The following is a 23,119-nucleotide window of genomic DNA, read 5'->3' on the forward strand; positions in this document are numbered from 1 at the left end:
CTAAAAATACATTTGTTGGAACTCTTGGTTACTGTAAATTTATTTGGAGGCAACCTTTTTATGTTGGAGAATAGAGTGACTAATTCACTCTAGTGCTCTACAGCAGAGAACAAGAAATTAGTACTCGTTGAGGAATTTAGGTCAGTCTTTACAGAGACCATAAAGGAATCCTGACATTTAATGGCTTGAAGGTTCTCCATAAACCACTAAATTAGAATATTAAATTAAAATTATTTTTCTTTTCTTTTTAGTTTCAAAAAATAATTTGAAACTATCTGGGGAAAAAGGGAATCCTAACTGGAGCTTCCTATACAATTTCAGTATATCTGAAATATTTCTTCAATAAATATTTATCAAGCACTAAGTATCAGACTACTGTATGTATGCAGTTTGCAGTTTTCACTTGCATTTACTTATTTTAAGCCACTTTTGATTTAACTGAATGCATGCTTTTCCCTTGCCTCTCATTACAAAATGGAAAGATAAGCATTCCTCATTTTACAAATGTCATAACTAAGATTATGCCCTACTAGACAACTAAAACTGTGATTCCTTCAGAAATAAAATCATACCTCAACTCTTCTAGAACCAGAGTCATCATTTTTCACATACTTCTACCTAACTAGCTTTTGTAGCTCACAATCCCATACATCAAGTGCGTTTATGTTTCCAAGTCATTCATTTACAACCCATTTATTTCGCAGCGTATGTCATATTGCTGCAAATTGGATGATGTACTGGGTTTGTTTTGTTTTTGTATTTGCTTACAGCTGAGTGGGCATTTGATCATACTGTTTATTTTTGTGGCTGTGCTCAGTGGATGAGAGTTTGGAAGCCTCTGTAGCCTTTTCTTCTATATCGACATTAACTCAACATTGCTTCTTTTGACCAGTAAAAAATATTTTGGGTGCTTTAGCTATTTTTTAAAAGCAGTATAGAGAACATGTATCACTTATCTTATTATTAGGAGATAAATAAAAAATAACCATCTTGACATGCCACTTTAAACATGATAGTTAAAGAGCCAAAAGAGTAACTTAGTCTTCACTGAGACACTGTAGCGTCACTTCTAAGACTGAAACTTATTTTCATTTATGAGTCCTGTTCTGTGGCCATCACTACTGCTATGAATTCCACTTGTTTCCTTGTCAGAATGTTCCAACTTTTTTTGTTTTTAACCTGAGCACTTAAGCTTTGAAAACAGCATAAACATGCAAAAAGAGATGTAATTTAGGAATTTATTTATTTTAAAGAGAGAGAATAGAGTTACGTAAAGAAATAGTACTGACATAGGACCGTAGGGATCTGGATTCTGGGCCCAACAATGTTGTTTTTCTCCTTTGTAACTTGTATTTTCCCAAGTTCCTCATCCGATTTCAGAGATTGAAATTCTGTCTTTATAACCCAGGGAGGGCGCTTATGAAGGAATACTAGAAATTTTAAAGCCTTTGAATATACTTGAGAGGAAAAAGGCAATTCAAAGATAGGTCTGCCAAGGTTTATTATCTCTGTAGGGGAGTGATATTTATAGCTTTTACGTAGCTTACCAAAATGAATTTTGCATTGATTATAAGCCAAGGTCCCGTACATGTTGCTGCATTCTGCCGCCCATTCAGCGTCGTTTGGGCATAATGGGAAAGGAAGAAGGGAAATTTCAATAGTTTATCGAATTTACAGAGAACTTCATTACTCCTGGTGCTGTCAGGGTCAGTCTCGAGGTTGGCTGCTGTTTGGCTCTAGGTAAATGGCCGAGCGGGGGTGTAGCGGGCAGATTCCCCTGTCCCTGAAGCCCGAAGACTCGTGCTGCACCTTCCTGACAGTGCACGCTCACCTCGCTGCCTTCCAGAGCCCATTCCGTACCTGAGAATTAGCAGTTGGTGGGGGACCTGGGCCCCCGAGGTGATTTTTCACCTCGTCGCTTGAGACAGCCAGCTCCTCGCCTCCGCGCCGGGGGGCGGGGCTTTGCGGAGTCGTGAGCCCGCATTGGCTTGCGTGGCCGCCAGGGTGGTGAAGTGACGGGCGCGGGGCGGGGCCGCGCAGCTTCTTTGTTGGCGCCGCCCCGCCCCCCGCCGTCCGTGCTGACTGAGGCGCTGCAGCCCAGAGCCGCGGCCGGCTTCCCAGCGCTCGCCGCCTGCGTGCGTCCGCAGCCGTCCCCGCGCCGACATGCGCCTGGCCACCGCCGCGAACGAGGCGTACACGGCCCCGCTGGCGGTCTCGGAGCTGCTGGGCTGCAAGCAGTGCGGCGGGGGCCCCGACCACGACGAGGTACCTGGGCGAGGGGCTGAGCGGGCGGCTGGGTACCTGGGCGGGTGAGCACCCGGCCGAACTGCCCTGTGCAACACGGAGGTCACGTCACCTCCTCACAGTCGCTGCCGGTCAGCATCCGAAAACGCTCCCCAGGTAGGGCGGGCGGGCGCCTGGGAAGCAGCGTCCCGGCCCTCCCGCGCCCTTCGGGGAAGGGGTTGCTTGCGGTGGGTGGGAGACCGGCGCACCGTGTGTCGTCCCTGGGCAAGAAGATGCTAAGCTGGGGGAGACTGCGACCCCGGTCATGTAAATGAAAGTCTCCAAAACGTAAATAATAATGTCGTCTGGACAAGCCTCCACAAGTCAGAAACCCAACAGACCTCAGTCTGAGGGTGAAACAGCCTGTGGATATGGCCCCTCGACGTCTTGTCAAAACAGATTATTTAGCCACATTCACCCCCTTTGCCTCCTACTTAAAACACACACACACACACACACACACACACACACACAAAACACATTTGACTCTGGGAAGAGCTGATGTTGCCTGGAATAAGTGTGTCCTGCAAGCTCTATGACGTTACGCACAGGGTCTACTCTTGCGTATTAAGCCATCCCTTTTCTGAATTGGCCTTCAGAAAGAGGTACTTAATTGTAACATTTTGTGTTTTTTCTAAGTGATTGCAAATAGGAAACCATTTGAAAGTTACTAATGTAACCTTAGGTAAAACTCGAACCTTAAATTTGAATTGAAATCAGATGCTGTGAGAGTATTGCCTTAGTTCAAGAAATCTAAATGTGAATTCTTCTCTCTGCAGCTTTGCCCATTAAAATGACGTAGTTTCGTAATTTCTTTAATGGAGTCTATTATCAGTATACTATGTATATTCATAGAAACTTAAATGAAGACACTTTGTCATGAAGGTTGTAAAGCACTAAATATTTTTTCGAGATTTTAACATTTATGGACATATTACATGTTACTTGTTTACAGATGATAAAACAATCTTTGAAAGTCTCTTACAATATTGCTTTGGAAATTTTACCAAAAGTGAAAACAGTATGAAAGTGTTGAATTAACATTTACAGTTTCTGTTTGCGGGTCATAATAGATCTTTTCTCTTTTTGAGTAGAAGTGAGCCCTAATCATCATGCTTGAATAGATCTGTTATTTCTGCTGATGTTTGTGTGCAGAGTCCTGGTTCTTGCCCAGATCTGGAATTTCTAAAGATAGCCATGTAAACTAAAAGATAAAGAAATAGATTTTGGCTTGCATATTGTTACAGCACTTATGGGATTGTGTTCAGGAAACCAGGAAACTTTGTATAGTTGTATTTCATTTTTAACACATCCCAACATGTGGGAAGATAAATTAAGAAGGAATGCTTTATAGGAAAACTATTCACTTTACAAAAAGAGTAACACAATTCTTTCAAATAGCTAGCTTCCATAATGCTTTTAAATTAAACACTTTCCAGAAACGGAACTCCTGAGCAAAGTGTAGGGCACAAATATGGCCTAAGTATTACAAATGCAGTAACTTAAAGTAAGTAAATTTTTTTCTAAAATACAGTTCATAGAAGGCAAAAAAAAAAAAAAAAGTACCTGGACTTTCAGTATTTCTAAATTACCTATTAGTATTATTGACAATATTAACAATTATTAGTACACTTTGCTATAGTAGGCATATTTCTTTCTAACACTTCTAGATCTCTCAATTTCTATTTAACATTTTTGAATGTCAAAAGCCCAGCACCCAGCTATAGGCAATCTCTCAGAGAAGGGAGAGTGGGATGGGAACTTTCACTTTTTATATAACATATCTTTACCTTGTTGAAATGTTTTTCAAAAAACACATGCTGGTTTTGAATTTAAAAAATAAAATTACTGTGAATGTTGTGATAATCACAACAGTGATAGTGTAGTGAGGAAAACAAAATGATTCAAATTATTTGTGTATTTTTACTTCTCAACTAATTTTGCAGGTGGGTAGATACTGTAAGCCAACAATGCTTTCATTTTGCACTTGTCATTCGTTATTTCACTTAAGGATATTGGTATAGATGCATAAATGTATCTCACAAATTTGAAACATCTGACTGGAACAGTTCTTTTCAGAACACAAACATTGATTCATACAATGATACAATAAATATATATATAGTCTTTCTGTGGTACTACTGTCAACATTCACTAAGAATTTTCACTCTGAAAATTAGTGTTTTGCGTTATACACTGAGGCAACATATCAGAAGTAATATTGTGATGGTGGAAACTGTTGTTGTCTCTTTCAAAGATGGTTATTAGGTTGTTGAGGGGAAAAGACTGTTAGTTCTCATGTTAGTTTTCCAGCCACACCTTCACATAGAGCCTGTGAGGTTAGTGCTGTGATTAGTATCTACATCTGCTTTTCAACAAGGCCATTTGTTGGTGGCAGCTCTGCCTCCTAGAATCTGGATTGGCCAAAATTTGTTCAAAGTCTGTAGTTTCTTACAGCTACAGATGAAGGAATAATTGAATTAACCTAAATTGGAAGTTATGAAATGTATTTAGTTTGGCTTATGATGACCCCATCGAACACCTGCAGTGCCTTTTTTGATCAGCATCTACTAGAAAAGAGTTGTAACCAATTTAACATGTGACCAAGAAGTGTTTCAAAAGTGAGTTTTCTAGAAAATGGAAACTTTTTATAAACCAAGAATACTACTGTATAATAACAGCGGTATCTATAAGAATCTCCAGGGTATCAAGAAGTCTTAAAGAGTCTCAAAAGAGTAATAATGAAAGATACCAACTCTAGAACCAGATGTCATGGATTCAGCCCCCATCTCCACCACTCACTAGTACTGACTAAGCCAGAATATTTGAGTTCAAATCTCAGGGCTTTCCTTGGACACAGGGTGGGGAACATCACACACCGGGGCCTGTCGTGGGGTGGGGGAAGGGATAGCATTAGGAGATATACCTAATGTAAATGACAAGTTAATGGGTGCAGCACACCAACATGGCACATGTATACATATGTAACAAACCTGCACTTTGTGCACATGTACCCTAGAACTTAAAGTATAATAAAAAAAAGTAAAAATAAGTTAAAAAAAACCTCTCAGGACTTTCATCAGTTAGTTATGCTAAATGGAGATAATAATAGTACCTGCTTCATAGATTAACGTAAGGATTAATCTAAGACTCGACTTTTTCATGAATATTGTAGAACACCAAATACTGTTTCTGAACTTTAGTATCATAGACACATGGTCTTTGTTTACAGGTAATATAATTTAAAACAGTGCTCAGCTCATAAATACTTTGTGCTAGCTGCTGCTGCTGCTGCTATTGCTATTTATTATTATGAGCCCTAGTTGCTTTTTCAATGTTATTCAAGAAATAAGCAGAAAACTAAAAGGCAATTTGGTTCTCAGATATCATTGACTAGTGTTAGGGTACCAGCCACAGTCTAGAAACCCCACTTTACCCTCTCTTCCTGTGCTACTTCTGAGAAATTAAACAGCCAAATCTGTTAGACCTTATACCTAAAATAAGACTAGAATCTATAATAAAAGACTCACTTTTGTATAATTTGTAAAATTTTCTATAGTTTATAATATGATGTAGTTGGGATTGATGGTATTATTATTTTGTCATCATCCCTATTTTACAGATTAGGAGTCTTCAATTTGGAGGCTAAAGAAGAAGGGAGACAGTGTTATCAATATGCTCACTAAATTTAGCAATAGGATGGACTTATAAAGACAAGAATTACATAGAACTCTTGCCATAAATATAGGAAATATTCTGTTTCTCAAGCATTCATAGCCACCTTCTTGGAATTGTAAACCTATGGTTTTATGATAATTTGGCATATAAACTATATATTTGGTAGAGAAATAAAACCAGAATAATATAATTTGTATACCTCTTTGTTTCTAAACCTATGTGCTGTCAATCTGGTCACATTTTTAAAAAGATGACTACCTTTCATGCTGCTAATGTATTTGTAAGATAAAGGCCTAGAAATTGAATCGGTGAGGTTTTTTTTCCTGCTTACAGATAACATTTTACATATTATGCACTTTGCTTCTCCTCCCCTTCCCTATTATCATAATATAACTTGAAGAGCTTTTAAAGTCAACTCATGTAGAAGTGCTTCATTCTTTTCCAAAGACTGCATGCTACTCTATTATGGTCATGCTGAACTTTATTGAAACAGCCTTCTATTGATGAACACTGAGATTGTTTTCAGCCTTGTACTATTAGAAACAGTGTTGCAGTGATTATACTTTTACATATGGCATTTCACAAATGTGAGCACATCTATAGGTTAACACACTTAGGATGGAATTGTTGATTCAAAGGCTATAGGACTTTTTAATTTTGATCAGTATTGCAAATTGCCCTTCCTAGAGGTTGTAGTAATATATACTCTATACTCTTTTTTCTCACACTTCAAAACACTCTCATCAGCAATATACAAACAATTAATGACTATTTCTCTACCCTCTCTCCAATACAGCCTGTGATCAAACTTTTTGATCCTAAGCAATCTTTTTGGAGGAAGATGGTATCTCAGCATGGTTAACTTGCAGTTGTTTTATCTTTGAGTGTCAGGCATTTTATTTTCTTTTCCTTGAACTGTCCATGTTGTTTGCTCATTTTTAAAATAAGATTGTTGGTCGGGCGCGGTGGCTCACACCTGTAATCCCAGCACTTTGGGAGGTCGAGGCAGGCAGATCACGAGGTTGGGAGATCAGTACCATCCTGGCTAACATGGTGAAACCTCATCTCTACTAAAAATACAAAAAATTAGCCGAGTGTGGTGGCACATGCCTGTGGTCCTAGCTACTGGGGAGACTGGAGAATCGCTTGAACCCAGGAGGAGGAGGCTGCAGTGAGCCGAGATCACACCACTGCACTCCATCCTGGGCGACAGAGCAAGACTCCGTCTCAAAAAAAAAAAAAAAAAAAAAAAAGATAGTTGGCGATTTTCTTATTGATTTATAGTAGTCTTTCTTTAAAATTTAGCCCTTTGTTATTTGAGTGGCAAATATAATTCCTAGCTTTCTGTTTACTTTTTGACTTTGTATATATTTATTTTTCCCATGTGAAAGTCTTTCTTTTTATGTCATTAAATGTATCAATCTTATATTTTATGACTTTTGGCTTTTGTGGCATTCTTAGGCCTGCTGCACTCCATGAGTGTTTTCTTCTAGTACTGTAATGTTTTTTTGCTTTCTTTCTAAGTTTTCATTTTTTTCTTATATTAACTCTGATTTATTGTGGGGTAAAGCATGTTATAGTGTTCCAGCTTCACTTTTTTTCTGAATGGCTATCCAGTTGTCCCAAGACCATTTGTTGAATAATTCATTTTTCCCCATTTGAAATGACACCTTTTCGTATACTAAAGTCCCAAGTCTCTTAGTTATAAAACAGTAATAAACCCTTGAAACAGGCATTTTCCTAAAATACATTTTGTTTAAATAACACAGTTTTCAAGATTAAAGAAATTAGAGGGGATAAATGTTAATTTTAGCCTTAGTTTTATCCAACAGGTGTTGTTTCAAATGTATATAATTGGATCAGAAATTCAGCAATTAGAAAAGCTAAGAGTCATCACTGTATATAAATGGCTGCTATTGGTGCCAAAATTATATATTGAATAACAGGGATGTCCTCTGGCATTTATTACAGAATATTAAAATTGAAACAAATACGTGGCCAGACCAGTGAATTAAGTGCCTCCTCTAATGAAGTGTATAATGTTAAAGCATTACTGTCTTCAGTGTAAGGATGGAATAACCAAGGAGAAATCACCAACCTCCAGTATAAGATTATTTTATTTAAATATTATTTTATGAATTCTGTTGGCAAATATAGACTACTTTGAATCTTGATTTCTGCTAATAAAGATTATCTTCACTTTTGTCCTTCCTGCTTAATTTTTAAAAGTCTATTCTGCTTTAAAGATTTTCATTTGCTGGGACCAGATTTCTTGGATTGCTGCCACATGTCCTTCTCTCTGTGAATCCACCCCCACCCCATCCCCACTTTTTTCTTTAAAAGGCAGATACCTGGTTTATATCATGAAGAACTTTTAAAAGCAGTAAGGAGAGAGTAGAATTTTATGAGTATTTAATTATATATATATATAATATATATGAGTGAAGGGGTTAATCTTTAATTGTATAAATTCGAAAAAAAATTTTAAATGACACTAGATAGGACATACCTCAAAACAACAACAGAAAGTTGAAATATATTATTTTGGTTTTGTTTCTGTAAGCACACTATATGGGGAGGGTGAGAGAGGGAAAGGAAACCCTAACAGATTTTCAGTTCTTGTTAACCATACTATACCGTCACATAAGGTACAGGATTCTAGAGTCACTGTGTCAAATGTCAGAAAACTATTTCTCAATTATTTGAGCTTCTCTAAAATATAATATGGGCAAGGTTGATGACATCCTATAAATAAAAAAAAACTTAAGGCAAACTTACAAACAAAATGAGTTTCTCTAAAATTATTTAACTACAGAGAAAACATGCCCTGTAATGCTGTCTCTTGTGAATTTAGTTTTTATTTTTTGTAAATTTACATTCTGTGAGGTGTTGTTTTAGATGTAATAATAGTTACACTTCTTCTAGTTTAAGACGCCTAGGTGGAAGTACTGCTTTTTCATTTTCTGACGACACACAGGGATTGATATTTGGGTTGGTTGAGTTTTAGATGTACAAACACACTGGTCTTATTTTGTATCTCTGATGATCCACAGGGTTGGTTGGCTGCTATGTGCTGAACTTTCTGTTCTAGAGTTTCTGCCAAGTACTTTATGCAAAACTCTGGTTTTAGTGAAACAGGTTTTATTGTTTTTAGTCAGAGTTGTATTATAAGCTGTTGTTAACTATGCAATCCTAACAGAAGAGTTGGTATGTATATACAGCCATGAAAACAAACCACCAAAACAAGCCTGTCTCTGTTCAACTGGTGGTTTTTCCCTCCCATTCCTTTAGCCTCAGTTCATTTTGTTTACTGCCAAAGGCCTGAGATGGTGTAATTTTCTTTTCTAGGAACTTGGCATTAGAATTCCTCGACCACTAGGACAGGGACCAAGCAGATTCATCCCAGAAAAGGAGGTATGTTGTTTGTGAAAGTACATAGTGAACTGTATGCTTTTAAGGAAGAGCTTTCATGACCCACATCGTGGCATCTGAAGAACTGTTGGTCAACAACATGTTTTAGTCAGAGTTGGTTGCAGTTAATCATGCTTTGGCAGTGAATGTGTGGGAATAAAAAGCTGTTGTACTTGTGTTGATTTCTAGTATTTCATGATGTATTTTTAACACCCATATTTAATCAAGTAAAGCCAAGATTGGTTTTTGACCAGTGATACTCCATCTGCTTATATTTAGATGTTGTTTAGGTGTGCCCATAACCTGAGTTACTTAGTCTTGACCATCTCCACAGGCTGATATCAATGCTAGATTGGATCTTTAATTCTATATATGTGTAAAAGCATCTATGCTTTATTTCTGTAAGGATTGTATGCTATTAGTTAATTTTAGTTCTCCTTAAATTGAGTGAGAATAGGCAGTTTTGTAAAGAAAGGCTTTAGTGTTTGCAAGCTCTGCAAGTTTTATAATCTAAATCTGCTTCTTTATCTGGATTCTGGCCAACTCTGCAAGCAGCCTATCTAGATGGCCTTTAATGTTCAGCCTTTGTTGTTTATCCCCTACTATATAATATGTAACTGTTTATTCTTCTGTATCTTTCAACCAGTTGAGTTTAAATCTGTAACCCCTCTTTCTTAAGCCAAATTTAATCTGTTTCTAAATGATACTTAGAGTACAGCCCATCTATATTTTCTTCCCTTAACACCAATTTACAATTTCAGTAACCATGGTTTTTCTCTCATTACAGATCCTCCAAGTGGGGAGTGAAGACGCACAGATGCATGCTTTATTTGCAGATTCTTTTGCTGCTTTGGGCCGTTTGGATAACATTACGTTAGTGATGGTTTTCCACCCACAATATTTAGAAAGTTTCTTAAAAACTCAACACTATCTACTGCAAATGGATGGGCCGTTACCCCTACATTATCGGCACTACATTGGAATAATGGTTTGTAAACATTCAGTGAAAAATTTTTTGCTATTTTTATTAATCTCTTTAAGAGACAGTTAATGCTTTAAACACAGGGATAAATACTTAGATTATGATGTATAATATGATTCCTGTTACATAGTCTCTGTTTTTCCTATTTTTAAATAAGTATGCTCTCAATTATAACAGAAAGAGAAACAAGTATTTCTACTTGTTCTTTTTCTCATTGCTGAGAACCATTCTTCATTAAATAAATAGAACAAAAGTTGTTTCATCATTATAAATAGTTCACATTGGCATAAGTGGTGCTTCCTGTTCAATTTGTAAATAATATTCCATTATTTTATGATTGGCACCTTAATTGAAGTTTCTTCTTAATCGGAAGTTCTGAAAGTATATAGATAAAATGTCTAAAGTTCAAATACTTCTATCAGATATTTTGTTTGTTCTTGGAATATTTATAAGGTTCTTACTGTATTTGAATTTTATAAAAACTGCATTTCTGTAGTTTATGGAAAATTTGAAAACATACTAATAAACTTAATTAGCTCTTTTGCATGTTGTAAATAAAAAGAATATGTAGTTAGTTCAAGGTTTTAATACTTATAATTAGAATAATCTTTTTGTTTTCTCTGAAGGCTGCGGCAAGACATCAGTGCTCCTACTTAGTGAACTTGCATGTAAATGATTTCCTTCATGTTGGTGGGGACCCCAAGTGGCTCAATGGTTTAGAGAATGCTCCTCAAAAACTACAGAATTTAGGAGAACTTAACAAAGTGTTAGCCCATAGACCTTGGCTTATTACCAAAGAACACATTGAGGTAAGCAGTGGGGTAATCTATCTTGGGAGTCATTTCATACTTTTTTAGAGCAGTTTTAGGATTACAGAAAAATTGTGCAGAAAGTACAGAGAGTTCCTATTTTCTACCCCCTGAGCCTCTTCCCACAGGTACACATTTTCTTCTGCTTTAGCATTTCTGTAGTACATTTGCTGTAATTGATACATTACTAGTAACTCTATAGTTCACATTAGGGTTCAGTCTTTGCATTGTATGGTTCTACACCATACAATGGTGTATTTCAACAAATAATGTCACGCATCCATTACAGTATCATATGGAATAGTTAGTACCCTAAAAATGCCCTGGGTTCCACCTGTTCATCCCTTTCCCCTTCCCCTTCCCCTAAACCCCTGCAACCACTCATCTTTTTATTGTTTCTGTATAGTTTTGCCTTTTCCAGAATGCCATACAGTTGGAATCATATAAAAGTATGTAGCTTTTCAGACTGGCTTCTTTCATCTAGTAACATCCATTTAAGGCTTCTTCATGCTTTTTCATGACTTGATAGTTCATTTCTTTTTATCACTGGATAATTCTCTATTGTATGGTTATACCATAATTTGTTCATCCATTCAGGTATTGAAGGATATCTTGGTTGCTGCCAGTTTTGGGCAATTACAGATAAAGCTGCTATAAACATTCATGTATAGGTTTTTTTTTTTTTTTTTGGTCGACAAAAGTTTTCACCTCATTTGGGTAAATAACTAGGAGTGCAATTTGTGGATAATATGGTAAGCATACGTTTACCTTTGTAAGAAACCGTGAAACTGTCTTCCAAAGTGGTATCAGTTTGCGTTCCCACCAGCAGTGAAGCAGCATTCCTGTTGGCCCACATCTTTGCCAGCATTGGTGTCAGTGTTTTGGATTTCAGCCATTCTGATAAGTGTGAAGTGGCATCTATCTCATTGTTACGCATCATTATGTTATGTTTTAAATGCCATGTTAAACTAGTTTGTTCTGGTTCTATTTATTAATAGAGGTAATAGAGTAAAAGTAGATTGATGTTCTCTAAAATTGTCTACCATGCACTATAAATTCTTAAAGATGCATCTTTTGGTCTTATCTATTTTATAGAATAGATACTATTAGATAATTAAAGATATTATCAAGAAGATAAAGATTTGAATATATTAATACAATGCCTATTATATATTGTCAAGTAAGGAAAAATTATACAAGATTACAAAATAGATAATGAAGCAGAAGTGACAGAATTGAATAGAAGAATTATAGAATTTATGTATAACTTTTTGATGAGTTAAGAGTATTTAATCAAGTTGTTCAAGCCACTATCTTAAAAATTCCTTGAGGCCTTATAATAAAGCACAGGTATTTCAAACAGCAGCTTCTACTTATAAACACAAATTTATTACATTTGCTTTGAGATTTTGAACTAACAACACAGTAATTCATTCATAATCCAGCATCTGAAATACAGCAACCACTTTTAAGCAAAATGCATTCTATTTTAAGTCAATATTTCAGAAAATCAAAATAATAGTGAATGTCTTAACAGATTATGTTAAGTTGTATTTGTGAATGCATATTCATAAAAACTAGCAAATTCTGCGTTCTACATATTTCAAATGATAATTTTATACTAGACTTTGGTGACTCATGTTTTCAATAAATTAAATACTGAAATGAACTGTATACTTTTACCACACCCCACTACAAAAATATATTTTTTTTTCCCCCCTAAGGGACTTTTAAAAGCTGAAGAGCACAGCTGGTCCCTTGCGGAATTGGTACATGCAGTAGTTTTACTCACACACTATCATTCTCTTGCCTCGTTCACATTTGGCTGTGGAATCAGTCCAGAAATTCATTGTGATGGTGGCCACACATTCAGACCTCCTTCTGTTAGCAACTACTGCATCTGTGACATTACAAATGGCAATCACAGTGTGGATGAGATGCCGGTCAACTCAGCAGAAAATGTTTCTGTAAGTATTATTTGTCATGAGATTGTCATAAAACTAATCACAATAATTGCTGTTATATTATTTCTTCAATTGGCTTCTTAGAAAAACCCACCCTGTTAAGACTGTGGTGATATTGGGCGCCTATATCAATTCATTCAGTAAGGTTTTATTGACTGCCTCACATGCTCATCCCTAGTCTAGGTGATATACAAAATTACACAAAAGTGATGTACAAAACTCTAAGACCCTCTAGGAGTTTACACTTAGATAATTTTAGGATCAGGAGCCAACAGCATGTGTCCCATCAGGGCCAAATAATATTGACTGGCTACTACAGTGACATGAAGGAAGGCTGAAAATAGTGTGGCCTGGTGGTGAAGACTTTTTGTGCCAATCACATTCTTCTCTTTTGCACAAAGTAAACAGTCTGGCTTCTTAATTTTTTATCTTTCAGAAGATTTAATCAACTTTGATCTAGAAATTTCTCTCTTTAAAATTCTTTTTCATGTTTAACTTTGCACCAATATAGAAGGTGATATCAGGTGAATGTAAATGTGTTAAAATGCTTTCACCTCTATTCCTTATCTTCTTGGCTTTTATATATTCTCAGTTTTGTTACTCCTTTGAAACAGAGCAAGTTCAGTTTTCTATAAGCAAATTTTAATTCCTATATATGATGAATCAAAATCCCCTCCTGCATTCTTTTGCTGTAGCAAAAAAGGTGTTTATTTTATGCTTCAAAAATAAATTTTAGAAGCAGTACCACAGCCATCTGAATGCTTTGCATGCATTTTCTGAGTTATATTATCCCTTTGAAATAGATTTGACAGGTTGAATTGCCTTTAACTTACATATTTGACTTCGGGCAAGTTATTGAATCTCAGTTATTTCATATCTAAATAGAAGTAAAACACAAAGTTATTGTGAGGTTTAAATGAAACGTCTCTAAAGAAGTAAAATGCCAAGTACAACACTGAGCATTTGTGAGGTGCTAAATAAGAGGTAGCATTTACATATGGTGAAATTAGCACAAGAAAGAATAATTTTCCCAAGGTTGATCATAGCACTGTCCTGACACTGCCAAAGACCATCAGTTTCACCATCCTTTGAGCTGCCTAGATTCATGTTATAGGCCTGCATATGGCCACTGATTATTTATCAAAGCTTGGCAGTGAGAAGAGGATCCAAGAGAGAGTATTCAGTTGCTAGAATGCTAGGAGATGGATTCTTGTCCGTGCTACCAATCATTTAGTACAAGGCTAAAGAAAAAAGTACTTGATTGTTTTTAGTTCTCCTTCTATTAAAAGAGTGAATAGTGAAAGAAGATGATTTTTATTTCTCTAATAGATAAGCTTCCTATTCCCAGGTAAGTTGGATACTTTTAGAAGGTTTATGGCCCACACTGATGACACCTGACAGTGAGCTGATATGGCTTGTTTTTTAGGTACCTATCCAGTATCTGACTCAGCTCTTCAGATACAAATGGTAACAAACAAACAAGAATTTTCCATCCCTCCCAACCCTGGCAACTACTTACTTCTTTTTTTACTGTCTCCATAGTTTTGCCTTTTCCAGAATGTTATATAGTTGGAATCATACAGTATGTAGCCTTTTCAGATTGGCTTCTTTCACTTAGTAATATGCATTTAAACTTCTTCCATGTCTGTTCATGGCTTGATACCTAATTTCTTTTTAGTACTGAATAATTTTTTATGTTCTGGATGTAGCAACATTTCTTTATTCCAGTAGCTACTGAAGGACACATTGGTTGCTTCTAAGTATTGGTGTATTATTCTGTTCTCATGCTGCTAATAAAGACATACCCAAGACTGGGTAATTTATAAAGGGAAAAAAAAATTTCTTACACAGTTTTAACATTTTAATATTAAAATGAAATACCGTATTTTTTTTAATCCTAACAACTTTGGCAGATCAGTCAAGGAACAAAGAAACCTGCTTTGTTTCGTTTCCCTCTTATTTCAATATAATATCAAGAATTATCTTTCCTAAGAATACTTACAATTTGGGCTCTTTAAGAGGAGAATGGGCAAACAAAATAAATTAGTGAGAGATAATGTGAGTTGATGGAGACCTTTTTTAAACTTTGAGTCATCCTATCACGAAGCCTAATCCTTTTCAGCTCATTTTTTATTTGGTTACTGACCATGTGTCAGGAATAATTAGGGGGAAAATGCATGCATGCACCAGAAGAAGCTTCAGTACCATCGCAGAAACACTTCCCATCGTGAAAGTCTTAGGGCTTAATACTGGGCATTTCAGCATAACTGTTTGGATCAAAAGAAAATGTAAAGCACATGTGATATAGATTGTCTCTTAATGTAGAATTATCCTGACAGTCATTCTCCAACAAGTATTTCTTGAATATCTACTATGTACCAGGTACTATGCTAGGCTTGGGATATATACAAGTAAACCAAACAGATCTCCTACCTTTATGAAGGTTTGGTCTGGGAAGGGAGCCAGCATTAAATCAATATCATGCAAATAACAAGTATAAATTATGATTGGTCCTCTGAAGGAAAGAGGAGAGGGTTGTGTTAGAATCTAATTTGATAGTGGGGTAAATGATAGTGTTTAGAAGGATGTAAGCTGCTAACTGAAGGATCAATGGGTGGAAGCCAGGAAGAATGGGAGACAGAGGTCTTAAAAACATTCCTGGCAAAATCATTTCATAAAAGGGGAAACAGTAATTTTGTATATATACATTGAGATCTGAGATAAAGACTTTTTTTTGTTTTTCCTTTTTGAGACAAAGTCTCTCTCTATTGTCCAGGCTGGAGTACAGTGGCACAATCAATCACAGCTCACTGCAGCCTTGAACTCCTCCTGGGCTCAAGTGATTCTCCTGCCTTGGTCTCCCAAAATGCTGGGATTATAGGCATGAGCCACTAGCCCAACCCAGACTTCTTAATATATTCATTTTATTTATAAGAAAGATATAAATTGTATAGATTTGATCTAGCTTTTGTAGCAAGAATGCAGCAGGGTATAGAAGTATAACTGGTTTGACTAGTGCAAAACAACTTGGCCAGTCCTTTGTCAGACCCATTACTCTATGTGTGACACTGCTCTAGTCATCCCAGCAAGTGACAGCTGCCAGATCCATTGCAGAGGTCAGGTGGCCAACTCCAGCCATGTAAAGACATCTTTCATGTTTAATTGGTAAACTGTATAAATAGAGCTATTAAAGATGACAGACACATTGACAATATATATGCCCAGTGTACACAGTTGATGCAAAGTCACTTATACTTTGTGTATCTTATTTATTTAAAGATTAAGCAAGTAGAAGTTAACTTATGCAGTTGTTTTAAATTGACAAGTAGTGTTTAGTTTTTAAAACAGCATAAATAGTAATGACATTATTGCTAATCTTGTAAGGTAAAAGCATTAGAATGTGTTCTTAAAATCATGTTTTTCTTATATTTTAAAATCTGCATGTCTATATTCCTAATAGGCCAAAATAGTTTTTTATTCATTAATGTACATTAAAATCATAAGAATATTTTCCCTATATTCTATTAAGACATAAATTCTGGCCAGGCACGGTGGCTTACACCTGTAGTCCCAGCACTTTGGGAGGCCGAGGTGGGCAGATCACAAGGTCAGGAGATCGAGACCATCCTGGCTAACACAGTGAAACTCCATCTCTACTAAAAAACACAAAAAATTAGCCGGGCATGGCGACAGGCACCTGTAGTCCCAGCTACTCAGGAGGCTGAGGCAGGAGAATGGCATAAATCCGGGAGGCGGAGCTTGCAGTGAGCCGAGATCTCACCACTGCACTCCAGCTTGGGCAATGGAGCAAGACTCTGTCTCAAAAAAAGAAATAAAAGATATAAATTCTTATGAGACAGACTTAAAAGATAATTCATATATATTCTGTGTCTGCCACGTGTAACATTAATTGTATTTTTTCTTCAGGTGAGTGATTCTTTCTTTGAGGTTGAAGCCCTCATGGAAAAGATGAGGCAGTTACAGGAATGTCGAGATGAAGAAGAGGCAAGTCAGGAAGAGATGGCTTCACGTTTTGAAATAGAAAAAAGAGAGAGCATGTTTGTCTTCTCTTCAGGTAAGAACAACCATTGCATAGTCAATATAATTATTGCAAACTCGACTTTTTGTTTAAGGAATTTAAATGACTTTTAAAGCATCAATCTAAATATGTCCTTCCTTTTAGAGAGGCTATTGCATAGATATTCCTATTTACAAATAATTCTTAAAGCAAGCAACTAAGAAAAGGCCATAAGTGAAAACAGCCTAGACTAACAGGGAGGACTGGTACTAAAATTACTTCTAATAACCTTTGTGAACTTGGCTAAGTCACTTAACATATGAGTGCCCTCTTTTTTCTCATTTTTTTTTTTTTTTTTTTAAGAAACAGCGTCTTGCTTTGTTGCCAGGCTGGAGTGCAGTGGCATGACTATAGCTCCTAGGCTCAAGCGATCATCCTGCCTCAGCTTCCTGAGTAGCTAGGACTACAAAATATGCCACCACGCCTAGTTAATTTTTAAATTTTTTTTGTAGAGATGGAAGTCTTGCTTTATTGCCCATGCTTCTCTTCTTTAACATGAGGAAATAGTCCCAAGACTGCTTCCAGCATTAAAATTTTGTGATTTTTTGGGGGCATGGTAGTTTGTACCTGTGGTACCAGCCACTCAAGAAGCTGAGGTGGGAGGATCGCCTTGAAGCCAGTCATTCCAGACTAGTTTGGGCAACATAGCAAGACTCTCGTCTCTAAAAAAACAAAAAACAACAACAAAAGGTATCATTTGTGAAAAGGAGATATTTATTAACCAACAACAACCTAAATCCTCTATGTTTAACCTTTATCTATATGCAGGCTACAGGAGACAATATATAAACCAGGTAATTTAAAGGAGAAACAGTTTATAAAATGTCTCCAGATGTATTTTGACAATAATAGAGTGGGAGAAAGAGCACCAAGCTTCTTAATAGCAAAGAAACAATCAAATTTATTTAAATGGAGGTTGGACGTTAGCTTGTTTTTCTTCCAGGAAAAATTTTTGTTTCCATGCCTAAAGATGTAGAGTTGTCATCTAATGCTACATTTACATGAAACTATAATCTCATCAACTCCTAAACATGATGATAGTTCAGAAAGTCTTAGGATGATAGTTCAGAAAGTCTTAGGCACAGTGCAGGCAGCACTGTAAAAATGTTAACTCATGGGATTTCTTTCTTTGATCATGTTACATATTATATGTCATTAATATTCAACAAAAATAATCTGAATTCTAAATTTTGAAGCATAGCTGATTTTTATAGTTAATCTTAAAAATTATCCAAAAGTATGTTCATACTTTGAATAAGTAGAATCTAATACATATAAATTGGAATGGGAGGAGAGAGAGAGGGTCTATGAAAGAGGCAATAAAAGGCATAGAGAATTCGACTATGAGTTTTCATTCTATAACAGAGAATCTCCTTTAACTACATTCTATTTACTAGCAAGTAAACTACTTTGTATAATTGTAAGACTATTTTGGTTGATATTGGTTACTCAGTAACAGAGAAAGGGTTATGCCATTTTTACTTGCTTTGGGTAAAGTCAATTTTAACTAGCATCCTATTTTTAAAAACCTTTCAATGGTCTTTTTCCCCAGATGACGATGAAGTTACACCAGCAAGAGATGTATCTCGTCATTTTGAGGATACTAGTTATGGCTATAAAGATTTCTCTAGACATGGGATGCACGTTCCAACATTTCGTGTCCAGGTAAAATTGCAACTTGTATGCACATGATTGACTAGAAACATCTCAGTCTGACTTAAAATACAAAAGAGCCACTTAGATTTAAGAACTATGCTCAGTGCTTTGCAGGCAGTATCTCTTCTTGTTTCAGAATAAAAGCTGAAAAACTGTTTCTAATCCATCCATGGAATCATACTGTAGTTTCAGTGTATGTGTATCTTAAAATTTTTATTGTGTAAGTATTTAATTCAGATGAGTTGATACTCCCAGCATTCCCAAATATTGTTAGGGGCCAGTGTTAAATAATAACTATTTTACCAGAATTATGAAAATATTTGAGAACCATAAGATTTTGTTTCTTTGCTCAAGAAACTAATGGGCCTCATACTGGCTCCCACCTGTAATCCAGCACCTTGGGAGGCTGAGGCAGGTGGATTGCCTGAGCTGAGGCATTCCAAGACCAGCCTGGCCAACAAGGGGAAACCTTGTCTCCACACAAAAATAAAATAAAATAAAATTAGCCAGGTGTGGTGGCATGTACCTGTGGTCCCATCTACTTAGGAGGCTGAGGTGGGAAGATCACTTGAGCCTGGAAGGTTGAGGCTGCGGTGAGCCCTGATGGAGCCACTGCACTCCAGCCTGGGTGATAGAGTGGGATCCTGTCTCAAAAAATAAAAATAAACTAAGGGACAAAATTTAGGCACAAGGAAGAGTTATAGAATAATTATACAATAGATTAGAAATTGAAGACATCATGTGGGCTGGAAATTTTATGGAGAGACATTAGGATCTGAAGAATTTGGATGGTAAAAAGGGTATTGTAAGTAGAAGAGAACAGACAATAATTAAGCTTAGGTTGAGGGATAGAGTGAAGGAAGGAATTACAAAGAGATTGGCTGGCTGCTGTGAGCTTCAAGCTAAAGATTCCTACTTCTGATTAGTGGTGTACGTTTAAAATTGGTTAGGTGTGCCTTACATGCGAAAGCAGTTTACAGTAGATTATGCGGGGTTTGTAGGCTTTGACCAGAGTGATGGCATAATATCAAAGAGGTGTTTTTAGGAAAGCAACAAAGAAGTAGGGGCTTATTAAGTCTTGTTTCAGGTGGAAAGAAAGGAGGCAAGGAGATTTAATATAGGAAAACTAATTAGGAGACTCAGTTAACAGGGCCAAAAGGCAGAAGTGGGGGTAGGAGAAGGAATGGGTGATGGATGTGTTGAATTAAAAATTCACAAAATTTGGCCAGATCTGGTGGCTCCCACGTGTAATCCCAGCACTTTGAGAGACCAAGATGGGAAAATCACTGAGGCCAAGCATTCAAGACTAGCATGGGCAGCCAAACAAGACCCTACCTCTACAAATAATTTTAAACAGTATCCAAGCAAGGTGGCCTGTGCCTGTAGTTCCAGTTACTCAGGAGGCTGAGGCAGGGAGGATCGTTTGATCCCAGGAGTTGGAGGCTGCAGTGAGCTGTGATCACACCATTGCACTCCAGCCTGGGCAACAGAGTGAGACCTTGTCTCTTAAAACACACTTACTCATTATTTGAATGCCATTTTGAATGGCTGCAGCAATGGAAAAGGAGAGGGGACTCCCAAGATGGTCACATCTTGGGGGCTGAGTGGAGAGACAGTGAAAGAGAGAAAGGCCGATGTGTAAGGGGAGAAGACTACTAGTTTTTTTTTTTTTTTTTGAGATGAGACTATTAGTTTTTAAACTCACTGAGTTATAAAACACAACCTTTTGCATGTTGCAGTATAGAAACTGAAAAAAGATTGGAGTGCAAGAAGCTGGGAGTTAGGGATGAAAGCCAGTTAGTTGGTCAGCCAAATGACAATCATTTTTACCATACTACAGAGCTGTAGATACAGAACTGTACTTGACCACATTTTAATTATTCACATTTGTTCTATTCCCTGTATTTAGGACTATTGCTGGGAAGATCATGGTTATTCTTTGGTAAATCGCCTTTATCCAGATGTGGGACAGTTGATTGATGAAAAATTTCACATTGCCTACAATCTTACTTATAATACAATGGCAATGCACAAAGATGTTGATACCTCAATGCTTAGGCGGGCAATTTGGAACTATATTCACTGCATGTTTGGAATAAGGTTAGTCTTCTTTCTGTGTTTATAAAGAGATGTTTTCCTCTGGGCCAAATTATTCAAGTGCTTGGAGTGCATGTGCGCATGGACACACACATAATCAAAACCCATCCCCTCCCCTCTAACTTATTTTTATGCTATTTATGCTTCAAAGAACCACTTTATTGCAACCTAGTTTTTTCTCCTCTTTCCTAGCTAGGCAGGAGGGAGAGTTAGGGACTTTGACAAGAGTTGAACGACAGCTGCCTCCAGGAAAGGGAGGACAAGCAAGCTGGTCCTAGAACAAAGTTTGTCACTGAACACCTTTAGTATCTTTTCTCTTCATATCATCTGTCTCCTGATACATTTATGTTTCTACCTCCTTGGAAATTAGTACCCTTATATTGCCCCTCTGGCTGTTCTTAGGCTCCCTCTGAGGATTATTTGCTCTCATAATACCTAATCAAAATGCAAAACTTTCATGTCCTTGCTGTTAGGTTTTTATTATGTTATAATGAAAATGCAGTCATCGTATACCACCTTCTCACACATGCACACAAACTCCGAACTACAGTGCTTACTAGTTAACTATTTTCACTGTAAAATCAGGCTTTCTATTCATTTTGTTAGAGACTCTGGTCAAAACCTACAAACCCTAGTTAATCTACTCTAAACCGATCTGGCATTTGAGGTACATCTGACAACTTTAAACTAATTTCCCACTAATCAGTAGCCAGACTATTGACTTTAGCCTCCTGAATGGTTGTAGAACCAGCTTTACAAGACCTTTCTCCCCTTTCCACTGAAAACTCAATAGGAGACTTCAGTACCTATGTCATCAGGAATCCATTACCCAGTGCAGCAAAGCAGACAACTGGTACATGCAGCCATCTTGGCTTAAAGCAGGATAGGCTCTCCTAAGTACAGACCATCCTTCTCCCTGCAGCCCCTGCCTTTTTTCTCATTTGACCCCAGAAACTCCTAGAAACATGAGTAAAGTAATTCTAATTATTTTGATTTACACAAGTGAATTTCTCTATATGTATATATAGAGAATGTACTAGTACCAATAACAAACATAATTATTTTGTTTAATTTTGATAATACTCAAAATCTGTTTTCAGAATTTGTTCAGCCAGGCGCAGTGGGTCACGCCCACAATCCCAGTACTTTGGGAAGCCAAGGCAGGTGGATCACTTGAGGTCAGGAGTTTTAGACTAGCCTGGCCAATATGGTGATACCCTGTCTCTACTAAAAATACAAAAATTAGCTGGGCATGGTGGCACACACCTGTAATCCTAGCTTCTCAGGAGGCTGAGGTGAGAGAATCGCTTGAACCCAGGAAGCGGAAGTTGCAGTAAGCCAAGATAGCACCACTGCACTCCAGCCTGGGCGACAGGGCAAGACTCCATCTCAATAATAGTTTGTTCCTCAGTGTGGTTGCATATTCATGATTGCAGATGTATATACTGCGGTACCCAGTGCTACGTTAATATTGTCAGCTTTCAGGAATGATTTACTTGGGTAGTAGAAAATGTTCTGTGACTCTCCCTAAGGACTCTGTTTCTTATCCCTTTATACTGACTCATCCACCTGCAGTTGTAAAGCTCTATCATTTTTGGGGACACCTGCCTACACAAAGAGGGAAAAAATACAGCATTAATTATTGATGTGTATACTTTTGTAACATGAAAACAGGTTATACACTGAAAATATCATAATTCTCCTTATGTCTTTCAACAGATACGATGATTATGACTATGGTGAAATTAACCAGCTATTGGATCGTAGCTTTAAAGTTTATATCAAAACTGTTGTTTGTACTCCTGAAAAGGTTACCAAAAGAATGTATGAAAGCTTCTGGAGGCAATTCAAGCACTCTGAGAAGGTATGTGCCTATTGTGGCTTGTTTACTCTGTAACTTAGCAATGATTCGTAGTCTCCTTCACCTAACCTAATTGGTCTGAAACCCTTTCCATCACCCCTCCCAACCCAAAGAAAAACATTCCAGGACAGCTGTCTCAGGTACCCCTTCAGAAGGGAACTTCATTATGGTGATAGAGTAAAAGAATCAAGATAGGGAGCACAGGTGGGCTGGCCCATCTTCAGAAGTGCTGGCATGGCTGTAAGCATGTAGAAAAAAGACTGTTGTATAAAAGCTGTGTATATGTAGAAGTGTCTGTTC

At 37.0% G+C, this 23,119-nt stretch overlaps 1 protein-coding gene across 3 annotated transcripts in view; it reads left to right on the forward strand.

Annotated features, from left to right (window-relative positions):
* SESN1 (sestrin 1) overlaps positions 1-23,119 on the forward strand; it is a 102,561-nt gene that overhangs the window by 77,642 nt on the left and 1,800 nt on the right. The window contains exons 1-9 of one of the 3 annotated variants that reach the window (XM_011952819.1): positions 2,069-2,265; positions 9,310-9,375; positions 10,160-10,360; positions 10,981-11,163; positions 12,888-13,130; positions 17,055-17,202; positions 18,758-18,870; positions 20,771-20,961; positions 22,678-22,822. In XM_011952819.1, the coding sequence (XP_011808209.1) occupies positions 2,164-2,265; positions 9,310-9,375; positions 10,160-10,360; positions 10,981-11,163; positions 12,888-13,130; positions 17,055-17,202; positions 18,758-18,870; positions 20,771-20,961; positions 22,678-22,822 (1,392 nt within the window). In that variant the 5' untranslated portion in view covers positions 2,069-2,163. Of the gene's footprint in view, positions 1-2,068; positions 2,266-2,637; positions 2,889-9,309; positions 9,376-10,159; positions 10,361-10,980; positions 11,164-12,887; positions 13,131-17,054; positions 17,203-18,757; positions 18,871-20,770; positions 20,962-22,677; positions 22,823-23,119 lie in introns of those variants that run through there. The other 2 variants (XM_011952821.1, XM_011952818.1) reach the window with 2 other exon arrangements.

The sequence above is a fragment of the Colobus angolensis genome, unplaced genomic scaffold (genome assembly GCF_000951035.1).
Source record: "Colobus angolensis palliatus isolate OR3802 unplaced genomic scaffold, Cang.pa_1.0 Scaffold35, whole genome shotgun sequence".
Lineage (NCBI taxonomy): Eukaryota > Metazoa > Chordata > Mammalia > Primates > Cercopithecidae > Colobus > Colobus angolensis.